The sequence below is a fragment of the Onychostruthus taczanowskii genome, unplaced genomic scaffold (assembly GCF_017590055.1).
Source record: "Onychostruthus taczanowskii isolate IOZ18803 unplaced genomic scaffold, ASM1759005v1 scaffold106, whole genome shotgun sequence".
Taxonomy (NCBI): domain Eukaryota; kingdom Metazoa; phylum Chordata; class Aves; order Passeriformes; family Passeridae; genus Onychostruthus; species Onychostruthus taczanowskii.
The window spans coordinates 853675-877826 of record NW_024497186.1 but is presented as its reverse complement, the minus strand read 5'-3'; the positions used below and the strand labels follow the sequence as shown (position 1 = coordinate 877826).

The 24152-nt window shown below is 64.0% G+C and overlaps 2 protein-coding genes across 4 annotated transcripts in view; both read left to right on the top strand.

Moving 5' to 3' along the window:
- The window catches only part of PALM (paralemmin), a 15980-nt gene extending 329 nt beyond the window's left edge, over positions 1–15651 (top strand). Inside the window, exons 2-10 of one of the 2 annotated variants that reach the window (XM_041415460.1) lie at positions 4–56; positions 7307–7355; positions 8286–8366; positions 8445–8575; positions 9742–9862; positions 10013–10034; positions 10254–10343; positions 11419–11550; positions 12842–15651. In XM_041415460.1, the coding sequence (XP_041271394.1) occupies positions 52–56; positions 7307–7355; positions 8286–8366; positions 8445–8575; positions 9742–9862; positions 10013–10034; positions 10254–10343; positions 11419–11550; positions 12842–13407 (1197 nt within the window). In that variant the 5' untranslated portion in view covers positions 4–51 and the 3' untranslated portion in view covers positions 13408–15651. Of the gene's footprint in view, positions 1–3; positions 57–7306; positions 7356–8285; positions 8367–8444; positions 8576–9741; positions 9863–10012; positions 10035–10253; positions 10344–11418; positions 11551–12841 lie in introns of those variants that run through there. The other variant, XM_041415451.1, reaches the window with a different exon arrangement.
- Positions 15652–16993: 1342 nt separating this feature from the next.
- Positions 16994–23586, top strand: LOC121341646 (mitotic spindle positioning). Of its 2 annotated transcripts, none has more exons than XM_041415326.1 (5): positions 16994–17119; positions 19150–21266; positions 21660–21871; positions 22286–22324; positions 22942–23586. In XM_041415326.1, the coding sequence occupies exons 2-5, from the start codon at positions 19268–19270 to the stop codon at positions 23026–23028; spliced, it is 2337 nt and encodes a 778-aa protein (XP_041271260.1). In that variant the 5' UTR covers positions 16994–17119; positions 19150–19267; the 3' UTR covers positions 23029–23586. The 2 variants fall into 2 exon arrangements, with proteins under 2 accessions (XP_041271260.1, XP_041271268.1); XM_041415334.1 differs by lacking the exon at positions 16994–17119 and adding an exon at positions 17257–17737.
- The last annotated feature ends 566 nt before the right edge of the window (positions 23587–24152 follow it).

Here is a 24152-nt window from a genome sequence, read left to right as displayed (position 1 = left end):
GCGGGCCCCGCTCCGCCGCTCCCCGACCCCGCCGGAGCCGCCGCCGGGACCATGGAGTGAGTACCGGAGCCGCGCCGGGACCCCGGCACCGGGCCGCGGCCCCCCCGGGCCCCGCCGGCTGAGACCGCAGTAGCGGGGAGGGGGGAGCGGGGGCCGGGGCTCGGGACCCCCGCGCCGGGGCTCCGGGAAGCTCGCTCTGCCGGCTCACGGAGCTCGTACCGGGGGCTCGTACACCCCCGATGCCGGGGCTAGGGAGTCGGAACCTGGGGTCTCGTATCCCCTTGCTCCTGGGCACTCAGCACCCTAAAACCGGGGGCGCGCATCCCCCTGATTCCGGGGATTCAGGACTCCAGTACTGGAGGTTTTTATCCCCCTATGCTGAGCCTTGGGACCCCAAAACCGGGGGTGGGGCTCGCATTCCCCCCCCCCCCCCCCCCCCCCCCGTTCTTGTGACCCCAAAACAGAGGGCTCCCATCCCGCCAGATACTGGAGATCAGGACCCCAGTACAGGGGGCTCCCATCCCCTCGGTTCCGGGGCTCGGGACCCCGATTCCGGGGCCTCCTTCCCCCCGGTGCCGCTCAGCAGGTGCGGCCCCTCCCCGGTACCCGAGGGCCGGCCCGGGGGGCAGCAGCAGAGGCCCCGGTGCGGGTGCGGGGGTGCGGAGGGTGCGAGGGGTGTCGGGGCTGGCAGCGGTGCAGGAAGCGGGGGGTGGGGAGGGCGTTTATTTTTGTGTTTTGAACCTGTTGTTGCTGCTGCGTGTGGTGGGGTGAGTGGGTGGAAAGAGCTGCGGACCCCTCCCTGCACTGCACCCCCAGCCCCTGCCCGGGGAACCGGCTGTGGCCGGGGGATCCTCGTGAACCGGGTCCCAGCGGAGAAGTCTGGACAGACGGACACTCTCGGAGCCCGGCCTCATCCTTTGTGTGCTGCGGTGGGGCCCTGACCGGTCGCTGGGAGCTTGGAGCCGGGCGGGTGGGGGAAGGACGGAACAGGCAGAGGCCACTAGGGGCTTGTGGCCACAGGCTGTCCTACCCGCCTGCTGGTTTTGCCCCTTTGGGGACGCCAGCAGCTGCTGCCAGGATGGCACAGGGCTGGGGGGCTGCTCGAGGTGCTGGAAGCCAGCGCTGGCCCTGTCTCACCCAGGCCTTTCCTTCCCTCCCGTGGCTCTGGTGCCCACCATGGTGAACACCCCAGCAGCCGCCTGGGTTTGGCACTGGCTGTTCCTCCAGGCAGCTCGGGGTCAGCCACCCTCTGCTCCTGGTGGGCTCCTCACCCTGCAGCGATCCACTCACCAGCGGCTACTGACACCACGGGTGCTCAACAGGTCCCTCTCAGCACTGCCTGGCTCCCACCTGGGAGCCCCCCAGAGGCTGTGGGGCACTGGCAAGGGGTGGGCTGGGGGTGTCCTGGGCTCAGGGGCTGAAACTGAGCAGGGGGCACCAGCAGGGATGCGGGGATGTTGTGGGAATTGGGGTGAAGCGACTGGGGGGCTGGGGAGGCAGAGAGGCTCCCCGTGCTGCTGGAGGGGCCAGAGGCAGGGCCAAGGCTCCGGGCAGCTCCACGGCGCCACAGCCCCTGCAGGAAAGAGCCTCTTTGGGGAGGAAAAGGTGCGTGATTTGCCAAAAGGCAGCAGCGAGGGGAAGGGCAGAGCTGAGGGGTGTGACGTGCCCTGGGGAGGGGGTGAGGAGCTGCCGGGCTGGGCTCGGGCTCTCCTGGGGTGGAGGCGGCTGGGGCTGGGGCTGAGCTGGGGAATGGTGCTGGACAGGCTGGTGGCTCCTGCTCCGGGCTCCACATTCACCCTGCTCTGGGCCAACCCTCCCAGCAAGGGCCAGAGAGGCCACGGAGGGGTGCAAAGGGGTTCCCCTGCCAGCTCCATGCACTGGACCTGCCAGCGTCTCTTTCTTTTGAGTGAAAATCTGCGAGTGACTCTGGGTGGGGGGCACAGCCACGAAGAAAAACAGCAAGACTCCTCCAGCCACGGAGCTCCAGAGCCTGGCTGAGGGGCTGGAGGATTAGGGGGGCCCCAGGGCAGCTGGGGACACAGCAAGGTGCTGCCCTGCTGTTGGCCTGGCTCTGTGGCAGCCAGCGGGTGCTGGGGTGGGCACTGCTGCCTTTGCCCTGGCTCCTGCTTTGCCTTGGCACGGGCAGTGGCTGGAGGAGGGTCCTGGCTGCCACAATCCACTGGTGCCCAGGGAGGTTTGGCAGAAACTTTCCAACTCTGGTAAAGGCTGTGCTGGTCCCACTGGAGCTGCTCTTGTGCCCTCTGCTCCCGCTGCTGTCAGTGCTGGTGAGCAGCTGGAGATCCTGCATTCACATCTGGCTGCTCTGCTGTTTTGTCTCGCTTGCTGCTGCTCTCCCCTTGGCTTTGACTCCTTGGAGTGAGGGCTCTCCTGGTCCTGCCTTCCCTGATGGGAAGGTGGCAGTTGCAGGGGAAGGAGGGAGATTTCTGCCTGAGAAATAACCCATGAGTCCTGTGTGAAGGGATTCAAGCCCTTGCTCTCTGCTGGCATCCAGGGAAAAGCAAAACCCAGGCCAGACCCCGCTGCCTCCTGGCCAGCAAGGAACCAGAAGGGGTCAGCTCTGTCCTGTCCCTTTGTCCAGCTGGAGCAGCACTGTCACCCTCCCCAGCTGCCCCAGAGGAGCCCATAAAGCCCACAAAAGCACCCCACAGCAGCACCCCACAGCAGCACCCAGCCCTGCTTGGGGCTGGCAGACCATGGGGTTCAGAGCTCAGCTGCATGATGGGGCCTCTGGGCTGGACCTGTCTTGCTGGGAGGAACTGGGAGGAACTGGAGCAGGTTTCCTGGGAAGCCGCTGGTGCTGGTGTTCCTGCTTCCTGGCCAGAAACAGCCCCTTTCCCCAGGGGGTGGGGGTTCATGTGGCTGCAGCTGAGCTGGGAGCTGTGCTGGGAGCTGAGCCGGGGCTCCAGCAGCGGAGGTGCCCCAGGAAAGCCGAGGAGGTGCCGTGCCCTGGGACGGGGCTGAGTGGAGGTGCCAGGACTGGAGGCACAGCCCAGATTCCTGAGTCTCTTCAGTGCATCCAGAGACAAGCAGCCCCCAGGTCCCAGACAGGAGCCACCATCAGGGGTAAGGATGAGCCTGGAGGAGGGAGAGGAGCCGGGTGGATCCTGCCCCAGACAGGTGTTTCCTGACAGAGCGTGGCTGGACGAGGGTTGGGCCCAGCCCCTGGGCTTGGCAGCGAGGTCTGAGCTCCCTGTGGGGTGTCAGGGCTCCCAGGGGTGTCTGTGCCTGCATCCACGTTCCTGCTGGCTCCTTGGAACATCATGTGTGTCTGTGTTCAGGAACAGGAACCCAGGGATGGCTGGTGACAGGAGACAGGTGCCACATCCTGGCCAGTGCCAGGACTGCCTGTCCTGGCCAGCCGGTGCTCCTGGGGGTGGGGAGAGGCCGGCTCCACTCTCATTCATGAATCGTGGGGGGAGTTTCCTGGTGGAGCTTTGCTCCTCTAACTGGAAGGGAGCTGGAAACCCAAGTGTTTGGAGGGCACTTGAACCATTGTTTGAAAGATCTGTAATTTTCCAATCAAACTCCCTCCCCAAGCCTCCGTTCATCAAATATTCATGGGATCCATTTTCTCCTGGCACTCCCAGCCCACGTCTCAGCCCGAAGAATCAATCAGGCAGCTCCGCTTGCTCTAATGCATCTGCGTTTTCGGGAGCCTGGGGCTGCCATCTCCTCCCCCCGCCTCCCCCTGTCCCTGTCCCTGTCCCCTCCCCGGGCAGCGGCGATGGCTGAGGCTGCGCAGGGAAGGAGCGATGGGCACTGGGGTGATGCAGCAGCAGCAGGGGGAGGCAGACACTGTGGGGCAGGGCAGGAGCAGCCCCCCTGCAGCAGGACCCGGGCAGGGTCCCGACCCTGTGCTGGCCACGCGGCTCCTTGGCCGCTCGCATTTCTGGCCGTCCCTGCCCGAGCCGCTGCCGCTGATGCATTTGCCTTCGTGGTCGATGCATGGCGGCCCCGGGGCGGCTGCAGCCCCCTCCCCTCCCTCCCCTCCCTCCCCTCCCCTCCCGCGCCTGCCATCGGGGGCGTTCGATCCCGGCCCCGCTGTTAATGGCTTTGTGACAGAGCTCTGCAGCCTCCCCACGGCCGCGTCACTCCGGGCCCGGCTCCTGGCATGGAATGGAGCTGGAAATCAGCGCTGATCCCTCGATCGCTGCCTTTACCACACACCCTGGACCTGCACCCATGCAGGGCTCTCTCCTGAGTTCCCCCAGCTTGGAGCTGAGTGGGTGGGGAGGGAGGGGAGGTCAGGGGAGCAGAGGAGCAGCTTGAAACGGCTCTTCACACATTTGGATGAGCTAATGGGAAAAAACGGAGGAAGGCAAATAAACATTATTGTTTCATGTCAGGCGGGAGGAGACAAAAGGTCACGGGCTTCCCTTGTGATGGTGGGAAACGGCAACATCAGCAGGGCTGGAAAGAGCTGGAGAGCCCAGGGAGAGCACGGGCTTGTGAACAGGCGTGTGCGTGCTCACACGTGTGTGTGGGTCCAGCCTCGGGCCTGGGGATGGCTGCTGGGAGCTCCCAGGGCATCATCCCCCATGTCCCTGCTCTTTCTCCCTGCTCCTTGTCTGGGCTGGTGGCTCCTGAGGAGCTCAGTGGCCCTGGGATCACTTTCCCACCCTTGCTGGCACCCAGGATGGATCAGGAGCACCAGAACCCCTAAGGAGGCTCCGGTGATGCCACAGCTCTGCCCTGCCGGTGCTGTCAGGGTGCCAGGCCTGGGGAGGGCACCCCAGCCCTGGGGGTGCCTGTGGTCCCTCTGCCACCACGAGTATCCCCCCCACATCCCCTTGAGCATCCCCCCACATCCCCTTGGCACTCTCCCGTTGCCATAGCGCCGTTGCCATGGCACTGTTGCCAGGGAACCATTGCCAGGGAACCGCCTTCATTAGCCACAAGGGCCGGCGGCAGCGGGGCCCCATCACAGCGACCCCCGAGACAGGTCCTGGCAGGCAGGATGGGGATTTTGGGGAGCCCGGGACCCCCTCCCTCCACCTCAGCACCTGATCCCAGCAGGCAGGGACTGGGGGTGCCGGGGTGGTCCCTGCTCAGCCCCCCTCGATGGATCAGAGCCCCCAGGGCAGGGTCTAAGCAGATTGCAGCGAGGGGCATCCAGCCTGTTCTGCGTCTCTCCCTGGGCCAGGAAGATTCCTGGCGTCTGACCTGGGAATGTGGAGACTGTAGCAAATAATGGAAAATAAAGAGGATGGAGGAGGGAGGAAAAGCAGAACAGAATGTTTCAGGAATGCTGTAAAACTTTGGATCCGTGGAGCAGGGCAAGATCCAGGAGAGAAACAGGGCCCAGTTCAACACCCTGGGAGGGTGGGGTGCCAAGGGCTGGACTGAGGGGTCCTGTGGCCCCAGAGCAGGAGGGAGCCCATGCTGATGGGCAGCCCTGGGTGTGTGGGGCTGGTGAGGGACACACGGGACACACGGGACACAGGGGACACATGGGACACAGGGGTGTGAGAGCGGTGCCTGCGCCTGCGCCGGTGGAACAGTCACAGCGTCGCTGCAAACAGCACGAAAATAACACCACAAAAGCGACACCTTCCCCGCTTGTTTTCCTGGCCTGGATTTTGCGCATCGCAGGGATCCCCAGGGTGTGGGGTGAGGGGAGGACGGCGGCTCTGAGTTAATTGCTGACTTCGAGGAGGGAGCAGGCGGAGGCAGGGGCTCCTCTCACCCTGCCGAGCCCGTTTGAGCCGTGGGAAAGCCTGTGTGGAGCCCGTGTGCGGGCACATCCGTGGCTGGCACGTGGGCTCAGAGCCCAGGGTGCCATGTGTGGGGCTCAGCACCCCGAGCCCACCCTGTGTGTAAAACCACCTTCGGCAAACTCCCTCCCTGAGAGCACGGAGTCCCTTGCTCTAGGAAGCAGGCAGAGATGATCCATCGCCTGACAATACCTCAGTGCCTCCCACCCTAATTACCGGCACAGCTCAGCACTTCATTAGCACCGTCTGGCGAGCAGCCAGCGGCTCCTGTGGCTCTGGAGCATCCCGGTCCCAGGCGGACCCGGCACGGACCCGCACCCGGTGCCCCGTGGCGTGGGGGCTCCTGCCGGGCCCGGGGCCGCGCTGCTGGCTGGGCTGGCCCGGGTCACCTACCCTGGGGACACGGGAAGGCGGGTACGTGGGCAGGTGGCTGCGGGGTTGGGGGATAAGCCCTCCGGAGCACCGGGGGGAGCTGTGCCCGGCCAGAGGGGCGGCTGCCACCGGCGGCGTCCTGGCACGGCAGGGCTGCAGAGGTGCCCGGTGCTGTGCCCACGGATGGCACGGGGAGCAGAGCCTGCTGTGGTGTGTGTCCGAGTGTGTCCGTGTGTCTGTGCACACGAGTGTGTCGGTGTGTCTGTCCGTGCACACGGGTGTGTCTGTGTGTCTGTCTGTGCATATGAGTGTGTGTGTCTGTGCACGTGTGTCTGTGTGTCTGTGCACATGAGTGTGTCTGTGCACATGTGTGTCTGTGCACACGAGTGTGTCTGTGTGTCTGTGCACATGAGTGTCTGTGTGTCTGTGCACATGAGTGTGTCTGTGTGTCTGTGCACATGAGTGTGTCAGTGTGTCTGTGCACACGAGTGCGTCTGTGTGTCTGTCTGTGCACATGTGTGTGTCTGTGCACACGACTGTGTCTGTGTGTCTGTGCACACAAGTGTGTAGGTCTGTCTGTACACACGAGTGTGTCTGTGTGTCTGTCTGTGCACATGTGTGTGTCTGTGCACACGACTGTGTCTGTGTGTCTGTGCACACAAGTGTGTAGGTCTGTCTGTACACACGAGTGTGTCTGTGTGTCTGTCTGTGCACATGTGTGTGCCTGTCTGAGCACACGAGTGTGTCTGTGTGCCTGTCCGTGCACATGACCGTGCGTGTGCCTGTGTGCACAGCCCGGAAAGGTCACAGTCGGGGAAAGGCGTCAGCAGCCAAGAAAGGCTGGGGATGGAAAGCTGAGCCAGACCGAACGCGGGCGGCCAGGAGCGTCCTGCTCCAGCCCCTCCGTGCTCACGGGTTCCATCTGCGCCACGGCTGGAGTGGGTCTGCATGAGATGAGTGCTCCAGGGGCTGGGCAAGGTGCCTGGCCCGGGGATTTGGGCAGGATGGGGCCCAGAGGTGTCTGGAGGAGCCGTGCAGCGAGGGGTGCTTGGCTCCAGGGGAGCAAGGAGGAAGCAGCTGGTGAAAGGGAAGGGCTCAGCCTTTGTCCGTGTAGCACAGCGTGTGGTTTGCTGGTTGCACGCTGTCCCAGTGACCTACCACTGGTGTCACTCCTCACAGCTGCTCTCTGCTCTCTGCAGGGTCGTGGAGGCCAGCACCCTTCAGCAGGAGAGGCTGCAGGCCATCGCGGTGAGTCCCTGCTCAGGCCAGCGTCCCCACGTCCCCAGGGCATCACCTGCAGCTCACAACTGGGGCAGGCACCGGTGGGGAGGGGGCTGCAGGTGCAGGAGGGCTGGGGCAGGTGCTCTGCCACAGACTGGGGGTCTCCAGCAGCTGAACAAGGACTCAGAATGGCCCGTGCCAGTGTGCCCCTCTGGGGCTCTTCTTGGGGTGTCGTGGCTTGGCTGCACGGTTGAAACAGGGACAGAGCAAGCAACAGGCAGCTGGGAGGTTTAATTAACGAAGCAGCGCCTTGACGAGCCCCAAGTGAGGGAAATGAGTGACGATTCCCTCCCCCTCCTTCCCCAGGAGGGGCTGAGGATGGTGCTCTCCAGCCATGCCCGGCATGGGCACTAGTAATTCTATTAATTAGGGAGCAGTTGGGGGCCCTGCTGAGTGACCCCTCCCAGCTCAGAGCAGGCCCGGGGCTGGTTGAACCCACTGCAGCCCCAGTGCCCAGCCGGCAGCCAGCCCATCTCTGGCACACAAAGGGCAAATTGTTCTGGACCAGAGGAGAAAGCGCCGGGTGACGCGTCCGGGCTGGGTCTGACTCTGCTGAAATGATCTGGAGCAGCCCCAGGACGGGTGGCAGCGAGGGGGGGACGAGGTAGAGGCCGCGGGGGCTGGCAGCTCGCTCAGTGGGGCCGGCCGAGGGGAAGGTGACATTTTGAGATGGTGAACAGAGCCCAGGCTCTGCCCCAATTCCCCTACACCCTCAGTGCTTCAGTTAGTCCCAGGGAGAGCAGGGATTTGATACCAGCCTTGCTCTGGGGCGTTCCCAAGGCTGGGAACCCCATTCCCCGGGGGCAGCCCCTTGGCCCCGCTCCCCCCTGCCCGGCCATGCCCGGTGCTCGCCCCCTCCCCGCGCCGACCCCGGCCCCGCCGCTCCCGTCCCTCCAGGAGAAGCGGAAGCGTCAGACGGAGATCGAGAACAAAAGGCGGCAGCTCGAGGATGACAGGCGGCAGCTGCAGCATCTCAAGGTGAGGAGCCCCCCCGGGAGCCCCCGGGAGCCTCCCCGGCTGGGGAGGGCAGGACCGTGACCCCCTTCTGCTCCCCAGTCCAAGGCTCTGCGGGAGAGATGGCTCCTGGAAGGGGCCCCAGCTTCTGCCACCGAGGAGGAAGAGGCCATGAAGAAACAGATGCAGGAGGATGAGGTGAAGACCAAGGAGCTGGAGGAAACCATCCAGAGGTAACAGGGCCGGTGTGGGGCTGGATGTTGGGGTGCAGTGAGAGAGCACCCAAGTCCCTCCAGAGACTCCTGGGCAGGTGGGTGCTGGGATTCAGGTGGATCCCATGTGCTGGGCACGAGGCAGGGCACGCTGAGCTTGGAGCTGCTGGGAGAGGAGGTTCCACCATGGAGTTGCTTGAGCTCAGCCTGGAGCCTGAACCCTGAACCCTGGCTAGGTTCTTCTTGCCAGCTTTTCTCCAGGGGCTGCAGCCTGACCCAGAGCCTGCAGCCTGACCCAGAGCCTGCAGCCAGACCCAGAGCCTGCCCAGCCCTGCAGCCCCTCTGGGCATGGCCATCCCCAGCTGTGCTCTGCCTTGGGTGTCAGTGGGAGCCACAGGGTGGGGAGCTTCGGGCTGGGATACCCGGGAGGCTGCTGGGTGCCACCCCCTCGATGGCACGGTGCTGGCTCCCACAGGCTTCTGTCCTCATCGCGGTGTCCCAACCCTTGGGAAGGGGTGCGGGGAGGCTGAGAAGGGAGGTGGCTCAGCCCCTGCCCGCCCCCCTTGTGCCTGGGCAGCCGCAGGCGGGGCCCGGAGCCCCGGCCGGGCTCGGAGGTGTCCCGGCAGCGCAGCAGGAATGCAATCAGTCACGGTGGTGCCGCTAATTACCGAGCATCGGTGCAGAGAGGGGTCAGGCACGAAGGGGCCTTTGTGTCCGGCTAATGGCGCGGTGCATTCCTCGCCGGCGCCTGTGAGGAGCCCGGGGGAGCTCTGCCGGGGCAGGAATCCATGGGACTCCCCGGAGCTCTGCTCCATCCCAGTGGGGCTGTGCTGCCAGGCCGGTGGCTGAGAACTGGAGGTTGCCCTCGTGGAAGCTCAACCAGGTTTTGAGGGACACGTGCAGGAGCAGAATGATGATGGAGCAGCCTTGCTCTGGCCACCAAGTGAGGCACCACCAGTGTGCAGGGGTCACTCCCCCTGCCCAGTGCCCACGGGGGGTCTCTGCCATCCATTGGTGCTGAACCCATCGGCTTCTCCTCTGCAAAGAGACAGTGGCAGCCGTGCCAGAGTCTGTGTGTCCCTGCACCCAGGGGACAATCTGTGTGTCCCCTCTCCCCTGTGGCTGCCTGCACCACAGTTACCTGTCCCACACTCCCCTCGCCCTCTCAGCCCTGACTCTCCCTGCAGGCTGGAGAAGGAGCTGGAGATGCTGGAGAACAGCAGCTCAGTGGCTTCCACCAAGGAGAACCTGGCAGAGGCAGCAGGCAAGGAGGAGAAGAAGGCTGAGGCTGTCCCCAACACGCAGAAGGTGGGCACGGCTGCTGGCCATGGGCAGGGCTGCCAGCAATGGGGTCAGGGCTCTGGTGGGGATGGGTGGGTGTGTGGGTGGTGGATATGCAGGCAGGGGGGTTGTGGCAGGTCCTGGAAGCTCCTATAACCTCTCCCTTCTGTTTTGCAGAGTCCCCTGGGCACAGTTAAGGGTAGGTGAATCCTGACACCCCCCTCGGCCGTGTTTCAGCATCAACCACTCCCTCCTGCTGCCCTGAGGCCACATGGGTGGGGAGAGCCAGACAAGAGCCCTGTCCCCAGGTCCCCTCCCGGGCAGTGGTGCCCTGGGTGGGGGAGCCCTCCCAGGTGCCAGCCGTGGGGGGACACTCTGCCCTCCCTGGGCCCTGACCCGTGGGCACACCCGGCCTCAGGTGGTCGTCTCTCCTCTCCATCTCCAGCCAACAAGAGGGTCTCCAGCAGCCCCATGAAGGCAGTGGAAGGCAGTGAGATGATGAAGGCGGGTAGGTGCCCGCTGTGCCCTGGCAGGAGCGCTCCTTCCAGGCTGCTTCCCCTCCCCTCTGCACCGCAGCCGCTGCCCGCCGCGCCGCTCGATGCCTTTCCAAGCCCAGGGCAGAGAACATCCCTCACTGCAGCCACAGGGTTTGGGTTTGCTTTCAGCCCATGGCTGGTTTGTGGCTCAGAGCCCTTCTGCCTCAGCCCTGTTCCGTGTTTCATCCTTCCTGCTCTGTTTGCAGCTTCTCAGTGCAGGGGTGAGGCAGCAGAGTGGCAGCCACAGGGGCCTGCGGGGCACACGGGGCTGAGCTGGGGGGGCTGCAGCCAGCTCTGCTGCTGGAGGGGTTTGCTCTGCTTTGGGGCAGTGGCTCAGGCCAGACCACAACAGCAGCATGGGGCAGAGCCCATCTTGGGATCCTCGGAGCTAAGCACCATGCACAGGGCTGAGGGGACCCTGCTGCTGGCAGGGGCTGGCCAGGAGTGGAAGCAGAGATGCCAAGAATCGCGCATCCCATGGGGGCAGAGGGGCTGTCCCAGCAGCAGCACCCTCAGTGGGGGTTGCATCTCCTTGAGCATGAACCTGGCTCCAGCCCAGGCCCCACAGGCAGCACTGCTCACTGCCTGGACAGACAGACACGGCTCAGCCCGAGAACCGCAGCAGCAGTGGAGGTAAGGTGATGCCAGCAGCACCAGGATGGACACGGGTCCCAGGAGGAGGGAAGTGCCAGGGATGTCACACCCGCCTGTGCCATTCACTGCTCCTCGCTGCCGCCTTGCTAACACTGCTGAGCATCGCTGAGCCCTGCTGGGCACTGCTGGGCACTACTGAGTCCTGCTGGGCATCGCTGAGCCCTGCCAAGCCCTGCTGGGCACCACTGAGCCCTGCTGAGTCCTGCTGGGCACCACTGAGCCCTGCTGAGCCCTGCTGAGCACCACTGAGCCCTGCCAAGCCCTGCTGGGCACTGCTGAGCCCTGCTGAGCACCACAGCGCTGCCGCCACGCGCCGTCCCATCGCCATCTGCAGAGCAAGGGACGGGGAGGGCCAGGGCCGCCGTAACTCGCGCTGTCCTCTTTGTGTCCCAGCCATGTACTCGGTGGAGATCACGGTGGAGAAGGACAGAGTGACTGGGGAGACCAAGGTCCTGTCCAGCACCACCATGCTCCCCCAGAACCACTGTCTGCAGGGGGTCAAAGTGTACGAGGATGAGCTGAAAGGTACGGGCCAGCCCGCGCCGGTGGCAGGGGACGAGGGAGCGGCCACCTGAACATCCCAGCGGGCACCCAGCAGGGTGAGGAAATGCGGGGGCTGCTCCTGACAGCTTTGCCAGCTCTGTGAGGGCAGTCCCTCACCAACCCCAGTCCAGTGGACCGCAGGATCGTCATGGCAGCATAGTGTGGATGGTCCAGATGGGCCAGCCCTGGTTTGCACGTCGTGAGCCTGCACTGCTGGAGAGCAGAGAAGAGGATCTGTGGTGTCCAAGAGTCAGGAGCCTGTCCCGTGGGCAGGGAATGTGCACTAGCACTACGTTGGCCTGTCCCAGAGGCTGGCAGCAGGGAGTGTGGCTGATTGGTATGGTAGAAGTACAGCAGCAGGGACTGGTCCCTGTCTGCAGCTCCTGCTTTTGGGAACATCTGGGAACCTGCTCCAGAGGGCCTCGTGAAAACCAAGGGATCATCGTGGTGGCAAGGACCAGCCATGGAAGTGGGGCATCCTACTGGGAACTGTGATGCCTGAGTGGACCAACTTCCTCTTCAAGGAAAACACAGCACTGCCATTCACCCCCTCGGTGTGGCCATGGCCGTGCTGGCCCTGCCAGGCTGGGCACTGTCCCTCACTCAGTGCTGCCCACTGAGGCAGCTGCTCTGACCATCAGGTCATGCCCCAGGCCAAGAGGAAAATGCAACGAACCCTTGGTCACTCTGGCCAGGGTGCACATCTCTGCCTCCAGAGCCACGAGCTGGGCTGGGAGAGCCCCATCTCCTCCGGGCACGGGGCCACCACGTGCACTGGTCCTGCTGGATGTGGTGGGAACACACTGGGGCAGCAACTGCCCAGCATCACTGGGGTCTCGGAGGTGGCAGTGGTGACCTGCTGCAAAGTGTCACACCAGCCCTGGCCGAGCTGGCCGCCAGCAGACACTGTCCTGCCACAGGCAGCTTGGCCAGCTTGGCTTGGCCTGGCAAACAGCCGTGGCTCCCGCAGGGCTCGCTGAGCCTGAGGCTCTGGGAACAGCTCCTTCCATTGGGCTTTTATTTTGGTCTCCCCGGCTGCTGTCGGGCAGGAGCCAGGTGATGAGACAGAGTCTGGCAGCAGCTCCGCTGAGGGGAGGCTTGGGATGCTGTGGGAGTCCCAGCCTCAGTGGCAGGACCTTTGGGGAGGGGAAGGGGCCGCTCTGTGACCACACAGGAGCCAGGGCTGAGTGGGACATGCCAGGAGGAGCTTTGCCAGGTCGTCTCGTGCCCCCATCCCAAGCCCCTCTCACCCTCCCTCCTCTTGTCCCCGCAGTGGTGCACGCGGTGAGCGCCGAGGACGGGGCCCTGCAGAACGGGGCCCACCCCCTCAGCTCCTCCGAGGTCGACGAGCTCCTGCACAAGGCGGACGAGGCCACCCTGAGCGAAGCTGTCGGGCGCCAGACCCCAGCCAAGGCTGGCAAGGGGGGTGGCAGCGCCCCGGGCAGCCAGAAGCCGACGCCGCGACGGGAGATCACGGGGCTGCAGGCGAAGGTGCCACCGGGCGAGGGGACAGAGCCCAGCCAGGAGCAACCCGTCACCATGATCTTCATGGGCTACCAGAACGTGGAGGATGAGAACGAGACCAAGAAGGTGCTGGGGCTGGAGGGGACCATCAAGGCAGAGCTGGTGGTGATTGAGGATGCCGAGAGCAAGCCGGAGCCGGCACACAAGGACCACACGCCGCCCAACGGCACCGCCCTGGAGCCGGCGGCCGCCCAGCCGCTGGGCGAGGAGGGCGCGGGCGGGCAGAAGCCGGGTGCCAACGCCACAGATGCCAAGGAGGCCGAGCAGGAGACAGACGTGAAGAAGCAGCGCTGCAAGTGCTGCACGGTGATGTGAGCCCCCGCCGAGCCCCCTCCGCCCCGGCCCCCCCGGGCTCCCCCCCCACCGGACACAGCCCCTCTTTCTGCAGAACCGGGGAGATCCAACGTGGTGCCAACGGGGCCGCAGCGGGCAGCGGCCAGCCCCATCTGCCCGATGCCAGCCCCGTGCCGCCCCCCACCAGCGCTGCCTGTGGTATTTATTAGTGACCCCCCTCGCCCCACGGTGCGCCCGCCCCATCACAGCCCCGCCTCGTGCCCACCTGCCACCGGCAGCGGGGCCTTTCCCTCTGTCACCGACACCGTCCCACCCGCCGTGCCGTCGGAGGATGGAGCCGCCGGGCAGGGGGTCGGAGGACGGCACCGTGTCCGTGGATGACTCCCCGGGAGCCGCCACCAGCGGGACCCACTCTTGGCCCAGCCCACGGTGGGCATCGGACCCAGCCCTGTGCCAGCCCCTCCTCTGTGCCTCCATCATCCGCTGTTCCAGCGGGGAAAGGCCTGGCTCTGCTGGCCGCTGGCTGCCCGTGGACATCTCTGCTCCATCCCGTGTCCTCGTCCCTGAGGTCCCCAAGCCCTCGAGGACAGGGCGTGTCCAGGCAAGGGCATCGAGGGCAGCGTCCATCCCTCCCTGTACTCGGCTGTGGTCATGGCCAGGGCCACGTGGGGCTCCTGCAGGGTCAGCCCAGCCTGTCCCCAGGCCTGCTCTGCTCCTCCCGGGCTCAGCTCCACGTGCTGGAGCCCCTCACTCTGGTGCTGGCAGTGACAGCCATTCCTCTGTCTCGGCTGCCAGCCGGTGCCACTGGGCTCTGCCAGCTGAGGGGGCTGAACTGTGCTGTGGGCAGCGCCCGTGTCCTCCTGGGGCAGTGCCAGCAGGGAAGGGCAACTTGGGGGGCCCAGCCTTGTGGGGCAGGAGTGGGGTGGGGGTCCTGTGCTTCCTTGTGGCAGCAGGAGTGTGGCCCAGCATCCTGTTCCTTCCTGCCTCTGCTGCTCAGCAGCTTTGCAGAGCCACGTTCTGGGGTCCTGGGCTGCAGCTTTGGGGCCCCCAGGGGAGTGGGGCAGCCCAGTTCACCCCAGTACTGGCACTGGGAGCTGCCAGGGGTCTGGTGTCCCACAGAGGGCAGCCTCCCTGCTGCCCCACCCTGCACCCCAGCCCTTCAGTGGGGATTTCACCACCAGCACCAGCGTTTTCTCCCCACTGAGACCAGCTGGGGCAGGCGGGAGTCCCCCATGGTTTTTAGTCCCCAGTGCCCACATCAGCTGCCCCTGAGCTGCAGCAGCTGGGCTGGCAGTGCTCACATACTTGCCCAGGAGCTCTGGGCAGGGTGCAGCCACTAGTGAGGGATCCTTGTTCAAGTGTGAGAGGGTTCCTTCTGCCGTGAGGCTGGGCAAGTCCCCAGGATCCCCCAAAACGTGTGTGGAGCAGCATCCAAGCTGCCCAGAACACTGGTGGTCGAGCAGCCAGGGACAGGGCTCAGCTCCCCCAAGGATGGGCCTTCCTTCCCCCACACTCCCCCTGTGTGAGCAGTGACACCCCCTGTCCCCATGACATCCCCGTTGTCCCCCAGGTACCACCCAGGCTGCAGTTTTCCCCCCAGTAGAGTCATTGCAGGACTGGGGGGGGGAGGGCTCGTGGTGCCACCCCTGTCCTGAGCCTCAGCCAGGCACCCACAGCCCCTGGGAGAGGCAGGGCTGGGGAAGGGGGGCTTTGGGAGGGTACTGCCAGGGGAAGGGGGGCCTCTCCTGCCCCGTCCACTGCTGGGCATCGCTGGAGCCCCATTGCTGCAGAGCAGGGCACGGGCTGGGTGCCACAGGGCATCTGCCCCTGTAATCCTGGGGGGAATGTCACCTCTTGCCACCCCACATCAGGGGCCAACACCACCCACCCAGTCCCACCCTGGGCCCTGCAATCCCCCCAGCCCCAACCTGGGGCTCCCTCCCTCCCCCCCTTGGCACCCCCTGCCCCTCGGTTGGCTTTGACCCCCAGCCCAATCCGGTCCCGGGGGTGGTGGGGAGCAGGACCAGGCCCCGGGCCGGGGCTGGGGTGTGAGAGGAGTGGGCGGTGGGCCTGGCATCGTCCCCACCCCGCCCCACAGCCCCCCCTGCCCCTACCCAGCTCTGCTGAAGTGCACTTCCCGTGCCCCTGAGCTTTTCACTTGTGCCGAAGCCGTTTGAATCCCCTTCCTTTTCCCATCCCATCCCATCCCCACCCCGTTGTTTGTAAAACACCCAAACCGAGCAAATAAAACTGTGTGAACAACCAGCCTGGAGCCACCGATGGGGGGGAGGAGGCTGGGCTGGGGATGCTGGGAGGGTGGGGGTGGAAGGTTTGGGCTGGGTTCTGCTGTTCCCTCATTGTGTGGGCAGAGGATGTGGGGAGGAAAGGGATGAGGGGTGATGCTGCCCAGGTAAAGGGGGCATGGCCTGGTTTCCTGGATGCCCCCAAGTGCCACCACCACGTGGCCGTGGGTCTGGGTCCATCCCCAGGCTGGTGCAGGTCCTGCTCCTGCCCAGGGCTGGGATTCCAGGGCTCTCCCCTGGGGCAGTGGGGCCTCAACCCTTGCCGGTGCCAGCCCAGGTGCCAGCACACACCCTGCGGCGGGCGTGGAGTGCTCCTGGCTCCTTGGCATCACCTGTGGACTTTGGCTCAGCCCCAGGGTAAAACAGGCTCTGCTCACCTGCCCGGAAACGCAGAGCAGCCACAGCCACCAGCGTCCCCAGGCCAGCCAGTGCCAGCCCCAGTGGGAACGGGGGCACCAAGGGGGTAAGTGGGAGCCCAGCACCGCAGCTGGGGTGAGCTGGGGTCTGTCTGACACCAGTGCTGTGCTGGGGCGGCAGCGGGGCCAGGAGGGGCTCCTGGCAGGAGTGGGCTTCAGTGGGGGCAGAGAGGACGAGGACAGGGATGTGCCACAGGGACAGGGCTGAGTATCCTGGCACGGCATCTCCCGCTTGGCTGTGACACCCCGTGCCAGGAGGGAGGGCAGCTCTGGGCACTGGCAATGTCACCCACTCTGCCGGGATCCAGCCAGGTCCAGGCACCAAGGACACCGAGGACACTGTGCCCAGCCCTGCCTTTATCCTGGCAGGTGCCAGAGCCATCCAGAGCAGTCCCCAGGGCAGGAGGGAGCTGGGACTGGCAGTGCCAGGGCTGCTGTGGCAGCGAGGACACCCGCCTGTGCAAACACGGCGTTATGGCAGGGAGGCCCCTGGTGTGACAGGGGAGCCGGGGCTGCTCCTGGCTCAGGGCTCTGCTGCTGTCCCCTCCCCTGCCATGTCCCTCCCTGGGGGGACAGCAGGACACGCAGGCTCTGGCTGAGGCTTCAGGGCTCCTCAGGGCCGTTCATGGAGGGGCCGAAAGCGCTGGAGCAGGGTTGTGGCTGCATGGCCACACCACCGTGCCCGTGCACTGGCACACGGGTGCATTGGCACGTTGGTGCACGGGGCACCAGTGAGTCCCACGGCTCAGAGCCAAGGGCAGCCCCCCGGGCGTGGGACCAGCTGCAGCAAGGTGACGACAGCACAGGAATTTGGGGAGCACTGAGCACTGAGCCCAACCTGCTTCTTGGAACTGCCCACAGCTCCCTGGTGCTGAGCTTATCAGGGCCTCGCAGGCGCCCTCCCTCCCGGCCCCCCACACCCCAGCGCTGCCCCCCCGGCCACGCCCCGGCAGACACAGCTCGGCTGGGCGCCCCGGGGGCATGGGGACCCCTGCCCCGACAGCTCCATGGACAGTAAGTGCAGCGTGCTCGGGGGCGAGGGCAGTGCCAGGCGCTGGGGGGACGCCGTGTCCCCCTGGCCTCGGAGGGAGCGGTGCCTGTGCTGCGATGGTGGCAGTGAGGGTGTGCAGGGAGGGCTGGCGCTGCCTGGGGTGGGCAGCGGAGGGGCATGGACACGTGCTGGGATGTTTGTGTGCATCAACCCATCTGGGGGCAGCCCTTGGCTCAGGGTGGGCATGGAGTGGGCGCACTGCAGCTCTGTAGCCCTGTGCAGAACCCCCAAGCTGGGGGGACCCTGGAAGGTGCCCCAGATGTCTCCTTATGGCGGGGGGGAGGTCCCAGGCCAGACTGGTGGCAGTGTCATTGCTGTGCCCAGCACCTCCCACGGTGCTTGGCTGGGCCGGGGGCAGCCCAGGACCCCCGAGCAGGACCCCCTGCAGTCCCACAGCAGCAGACAGAGCTGAGGAGGCCGAATGTTTTGGGTGCAGCTCTGGGAGGAGCCGTTCCGCTTGCAGGGAGCCCTGATAAGAGCCCAGCTGGTTTCTGTGTCCCTGCTCCCCTCCTGTGCCAGCTGCCAGCGCTCCCCACTGAGGGGGTCCCCTTCCAGCCGGGATTTCATCCCTCCCAAACATGGTAAGAGGCGTGGGGCAGAAGGTTTTCATTGTCCTCGTCACTGGGGGCAATAAAAGAGCAAGAGTGAATCACAGCAGGGGAATTAAAAGGTAAATTCAGCAGGGCACAGCTTCAGGAAGAGAGGCTGAGCCACCAGGGCTGGGCACAGGGCTGGGCAGCAGTTCCAGCGGTGAGGCATCGCCTGGGGCTGGCCAGGATGTCCCAGCCAATGAGACCCACGTGCTCCTGCCCCAGGAAAGGTTTAAAAAGCTTCTGGCTGGGGCCCAGCCCCGCTTGCTTTGTGGGAGGGAGGATGGTGCATCCCGGGAGGGCTGGAGGTCCCCAGAATCACTGCGGGAAGGAGGCAGGCACCGAGTGCTCTCGTCCTGGGGATGAGCCAGGATGCTCCGGATGCAGGCAACACCGGGCACCTGCCTCTTCCTGGGCCTCATCCTGAGCTGTGCTTGCCAGGAGCGTGGCCCCCAGGCTCTGGGCTGCCCCTGCTGTCACCGTGGCCTTGCTCCAGTTTTGCTGTAAACTCCCAGGAGGCCGTGAGTGCCCGGGAACAGTGCCCAGCGGTGACACACCCTGACCTGCTAGGGCTCACTGGAGTGGCAGGTGACAGCAAAGCCGTGGCTAAACCTCAGCAAATAGCGGCACAGGAAGTGCTGCTGGCTCCAGGCACATCCAGCTTGTCTGCAGGTGACATGTGTGTCACCAGCTCTGGAGCCAGGGATGGCATCTGTGATGAGGTGGCAGCTGCTGTCTCATGGGGGACCCACCTGTGCTGCCCCTCCCTGTCTGGCATCCGCTGTTCCAGCTGGCTCTGGAGGACTGACCCCAGGGCTGGGGCTGTTCCCTCCTGCCCTGTGTGCCAGGGGGGTTAAAGTCCCCTCGTTTTATGAGCCATGAAACTGTTTTTATGACCCCTCTGTTCCTAGAGCTGGGCTATTTGGAGGCTCCTTTCTGTAAATGGCACAGGAGGATATTCCATGCAGGAGTGGATTCCATGCAGGAGTGGCCCAGGCACCGGCACCGCCTCTCCCGGCCCGAGCTCCCTCCCTGCCCTGTGCACGTGGAGAGGCCCGAGGCTGTCCGTGCCCAGAGCAGTGCCCAGCTGGATGTGGTGCCACCAGGAGCTCAGGGCTGAGGTCTCGCTGCCTCTGCAGCACTGACTGCCTGGGCAGGTTTGGCTGTGCTCCCTCAGAACCCGGCCAGGCTGGGGGACAGAGGTGGGTGGGCTTCTGGGCTCTGTGGCAGCTCCTGTTGGGAACGGTGCTTTGTGCTCTGGCTGCTCCTGCCCCACACGGGCAGGCTGGTGTGGCAGTTTCTGTCCCACGTGAGAACAGTGGAACCAGGCTGGGAGAGGGGCTGCATCTCACCCTCTGCTCCTTCTGCTGTTCTTAATGGCTGCTCTCCCCTCCTGCTTGCAGGGCCAGCCAGGTCGAGACCCTTGGCCTCTGCTGAACTGGGACTCTGAGGGTGACCTCAAAACTGAGCAGTGGCCCCTGTCTGGGACAAAGTTGGCACAGGAGTGACTCTTCCCAGGAGATGGACAGAGTCACCAGGCACCTTGTGTTCCAGCTGCCACAGGCCTCGCACAGGCACGACTCGCTGGCAGACCTGAGGGCCAGCAGCGATGATGACGTGTTCAGCTCTGCTCAGCACAGCAGCCAGAGGGTGGAAAATGGCTACAGCTGGAAGAGGAGGTCCCAGTCACCCTCGTATTTCCTGGAAGGTGGAAGAGATGTGTGGACCCCATCCCCGGACAGGGAGTCCAAGCTAGAGGTGGTGAGATCGGGAAGCCTGTACGACCTCCGGGCTTACAAGGGTGAGAGGAAACCCTCGAAGCTCTATGATGATGAGGAGCAAGACCTGTACAGGGTCCCTCCACCCAACATCTCACCTGAGAAAGCCAGGGAGCTGGAAGATGAGAGGAAGGAGGTCATCCGGAGCCAGGTGATGAGGAAGAGCTCAACTATTGCAGAGAGGTGGAGCTCCATGGATGAGCTGGGCGCCATCAGCACGGGCGTGGGCAGCCAAGGTGAAGGCAGGCACACAGGCAGTGTCCCCACCAGCTTTGCCATCTGGTTTGACAAATCTTCCCCAGGCAGGGCTGCAACGCCCGTTGACCCTGAGAATATTGACACAGAGCAGATCAACTTCTCTGCGGCTCGGCAGCAGTTCCTGATGCTGGAGAAGACCAACCCCGGCTCATTCTTCAGCCCAGGGCAGCAGGCCATGTCCCCAAGGCCAGAATCAGTGACAAAAGTCTCCAGAGAAGAGTGGTACAGCCCTGAGATGGCCACAAAGGGTACGAGAGGCTACAGCAGTGCCGGTGCATCAAGCCAGAGCGGGACAGACAAGAGCGTTTACCAGGTTTATGGTGTGTCCTCATACAAGACCCCCCAGAAAGAGGAGGTTTATGCTCCCAGAAAAGCTCACACAGAAAGGTCATATCCCATCGGGAAGACCTCCATCCTGACCAAAGCAGGGTCCAGAGAAGACCTGGACTCTGGCTTGGGTGAGATGTATAACGAAGCCACTGCGGGCTACGCCAGCGATGGAAGCACCTCCAACGAGACCTTCCATGTGGATCTGCAAGCCAGCAGCAATGGGCTGGGCAAGGAGACGAGGGTCAGCAATGAGACACCCATTGAGCGGGAGATCCGCATGGCCATGGAAAGGGAGGAGAACCTCTGGAAGGAAAGGGGGATCCAGCGGCTGACCTCCAGCAGCGAGCTGGTGGAGATCCAGACCAGGCCTGTCCTCAACATTCACACGTCTCCCGGCCCAGGCAGGAAAGGGAAGGACAGAGGCCGCGCTTCCCTTTACGTCCAGAGGGAAATTGAACAGGAAACGAAGCGTGAGGAAGATCTGAAGAGGCAGGGGAGGCTGCTGGGGGCATATGACAGGGGGACACAACAGGAGCTGGAGGAGCGCAGGAGGGTGTTCGAGCAGGAGGAAGCCCCCCCAGAGAAGCCCACTCCCCTGAAGCGGGCAGAGGAGAGGAGGAGCTGGGTTAAAGAGTTTGTGGTGGAGCAGCCCTCAAGCCCCAGCCCCGCAGAAGACACCAGGGCTGGGAGAAGCATTCCCAGCTACACAGCGAGCATTGCCCACTTCCAGCTGTCCCAGCCGCGCTTCGCCGCCAGCGAGAGGAGCCGGGAGCAGCCTTTGGTGTCCCAGCACGCTTCCGCCAGCGCCAGCAAATGGGGGAGCGAGGATTCCTGGGGAGGAAAGCTTCCCGACTCCACCCCGAGCCCCGCCAGCACTGCTGTCCTGCCCAGAGAGTACTTGAACCTCTCCTTCTGGAAGCCCAAGGTGTCCTTCGTGGAGGACATGGGGACCCAGAGCCCGCTGCGGAGGGAGGACGGCCGGGAGGAGCAGTACCGGCTGCGGACCTGGAAGCCACAGACGTCGGCGCTGATCGAGGAGGAGATCTGGAGTGACCTGCAGAGGGAAGAGGAGCTCCAGGAGCAGCGGAGGCGGCTGATGGACACCTACAGCAATGCTGTTCCCCAGGAGGGCTCCCGCTCTCGGCACAGCTCTGGTAAGGGAGCAGAGGGACACAGTGGAAGGGAAATGTAAGGATTCCTGTGTGCTGGTAGCAGGTTTGTTCTGGGAGAACTTGATACCAGCACACTGGAGTCAGCAGAACTGCTGCTGAGGAGGGATAGGCTCTGCAGGATTCCAGAGCTGCTCAGGTCTCGATGAGTTTGTGTCACGTTACAGCAGCAAACCGGGCTGGAAGGGTCCAGCTAATGCATTTTACCCCTTGTTCCTGCAGTCCCTGGCTGAGCCCCAGGCACGGGGTCCCAGCTTTGACCAAACCTGCTGGACCTGCTGTGGAGGGAGGTTTGGGGCAGGGGCCTGACACTCCTGTGGGTCTCCACCCCCTGGGAGTGGAACTGAGGTCACCCCCACAATGCTCTTTCTCTCCAAGCTGCCTCAGGTGCCAGTGGCAACTACTCAGTGTCCGAGTCTCCTGCCTCCTCTCCTGCCTCACACCAGGCGGGGATCCTGGGGCTGATCTCATCCTTCACCCCACTGAGAGTGACCAGTTCCTCCCAGGGCAGCACAGAGACCCTCACCCCTGACTCGTCGCGTTCCAGCCCCTTTGAGGAGCGAAGGAAGAGGGTGAAGGAGGATGGAAAGGTGAACATGCCCACCCTGCTTGTGCCAAGTGGTTGGGGGGCTTGAGCCTGGGGGAGACTGGTGGCTCTGGGGCTGGAGGTGGCTGTTCCTGACTCCCACCTGGAGCTGGAGATCCAGCTGCTCAGCCTGGTGGGAGAGCTGGTGGTGGTGGCACCATCCAGGGGCCATGTGAGCCCCCCAGGCAGCGCCTGCTGTTCAGAGCTGCCAGCACTGGGTGGGACAGGCGAGGAGCAGCAGTTTCCTCCTGTGGGGGATCCTGGCCTGGGCTCTTTCCCCAACCCCAGTGAGGGCTTGGCTGCATGTGCTGCCTTCCCTTGCCTCTCCTGTGCCCCTGCTGGGAGTCAGATCTGGCAGACCTCTGGATATTCCCCTGCCAGGCTGCCATTATCTAATCGTGTTTTCCTCTTTCCACAGTACGCAGGCATTGAACCCGTTGACAAGGTCAACACAGAGGTAAAATCCCTTCATGAACGCGGGGGCTGCCCTGACACCTCCCACCTTCCCCCGCTCCCCTCACTCCTGGAGGCTTGTGGGATGGACAGGGGTGGACAGGATGGTCCTGGCTCCCATGGAGCCACGGGCACCACTTGGGTGGAGAAAAGGTGGAGAAAAGGAGACTCAGAGGTGACCTTATCATTCTCTACAACTTCCTGAAGGGTGGGTGTAGTCAGGTGGGGTTGGGCTCTTTCTCCAGGCAGCAACTGGCAGAACCAGAGGACACGGTCTCAAGCTGCACCAAAGGAAATATAGGTTGGATATTAGGAAAAAGTTTTTCACAGAGAGGGATAAAGTTCTGGAATGGCTGCTCAGGGAGGTGGTGGAGTCACCATCCCTGGATGTATTTAAAAAAATTATTTTGCACTTGGTTCCAGGTTTTATTTCAGTTGTCAGTTAACAGGTTGGACTCGATCTCGAAGGTCTCTTCCAACCTTGTGTTTCTGTGATTCTGTGACACTGGGTCAGGCAGAGCAGGCTGGGGAGCTGGCAGGGGGAGGGGGGACAGCTCTGCAGACCAGATCGTTGTGAAAGTCTCTTCTTTACAAAGATCCCGCTCGTTCTGGTCTCTGCAGGTGGTGGAAAGCACCCGAGTGTTTCGCCACAAGAGCGTCATGGCCCAGCGCTGGGAGGCCGGGCAGTACGTCCGGGATGAGGACTGAGGGACCCCCGGGCTGGGGGCTGGCCCTGTTCACCACCAGCTGATGCGTGACCTAAATACTCCATCAGTTCCACCCTTGGCCATCGCAACAATCAGAGATGTGAACCCTGCAAATCAATCTGGTTTATTGTTAAACTGATAATTCTTCCATGCAATAGATCAGCTCCTTCCTCCTCCTCCTCCTCCCTATGGGGTGGAGGAACACTTTTTTTTTTTTTTTTTCTTAAGAGGGAAAAAATTGGATCAGTGTCTTTTTAATCACTTCTGCCTGGAGCCAGCCAGGTGAAATCACCCGATAATTCACTTTGCCCCTCGGGAGCTGTGTCTCAGGCTTATGAAAAAGCTGTTTTATTTCTCAGTGGTTTTAGGTTTTTAAGTACCACCAGGCTGAGCATTGCCGTGGGGCTACCTGAACTGAGGCCTCTGGATCAGTGTTGCCGTGGGACTTGGGAATCAACATTGGTTTAACTCCTGTGATCCGTGGAGATGCAGCAATGGAATATAAAAATATATATAAATGCTGTTTATTTTGCTAATTTATTAAAGAGTTGTTATACTCCCTCGGTCTTCCAGGCCCGTTCTGTCCGCCTGCTCCACTGGTTTTGCTCCGGATTTTCAGAGGAGCCCCCGCGGTTGGGACGCGGGGCTGGGGCTGGAGCCGGAGCCTTCCGGGGCTGGGGGAGCACCGGGGTCCCACCGGCCGGGCCTCGGAGCACCCGGGGCCGGTGGGACGAGTCCCTCCGCGGGGCGGGGGCGGCACTGCAGGGTGGCACCGGGGGATGGCACAGGGTGGGCTTGAAAGTCCCGTTCGACCCCAACCGCGCTGCGGCCCGTGCCCGTCCGCCCGCCCCCGCTAGGGGGCTCCCGGGCAGCGCCCGCGGGTCCGGTACGGACCGGCCGGGACCCCGGTACCGACCCCTCCGCAAGCGCTGACCGGGGTCCGGTACGGACCGGCCGGGACCCCGGTACCGACCCCTCCGCAAGCGCTGACCGGCGTCCGGTACGGATCCACTGAGATCCCGGTACGGACCCGCCCGGACACCGGTACCGACCCCTCCGCAAGTGCTGAGTGGGGTCTGGTACGGATCCACTGAGATCCCGGTACGGACCGGCCGGGACACCGGT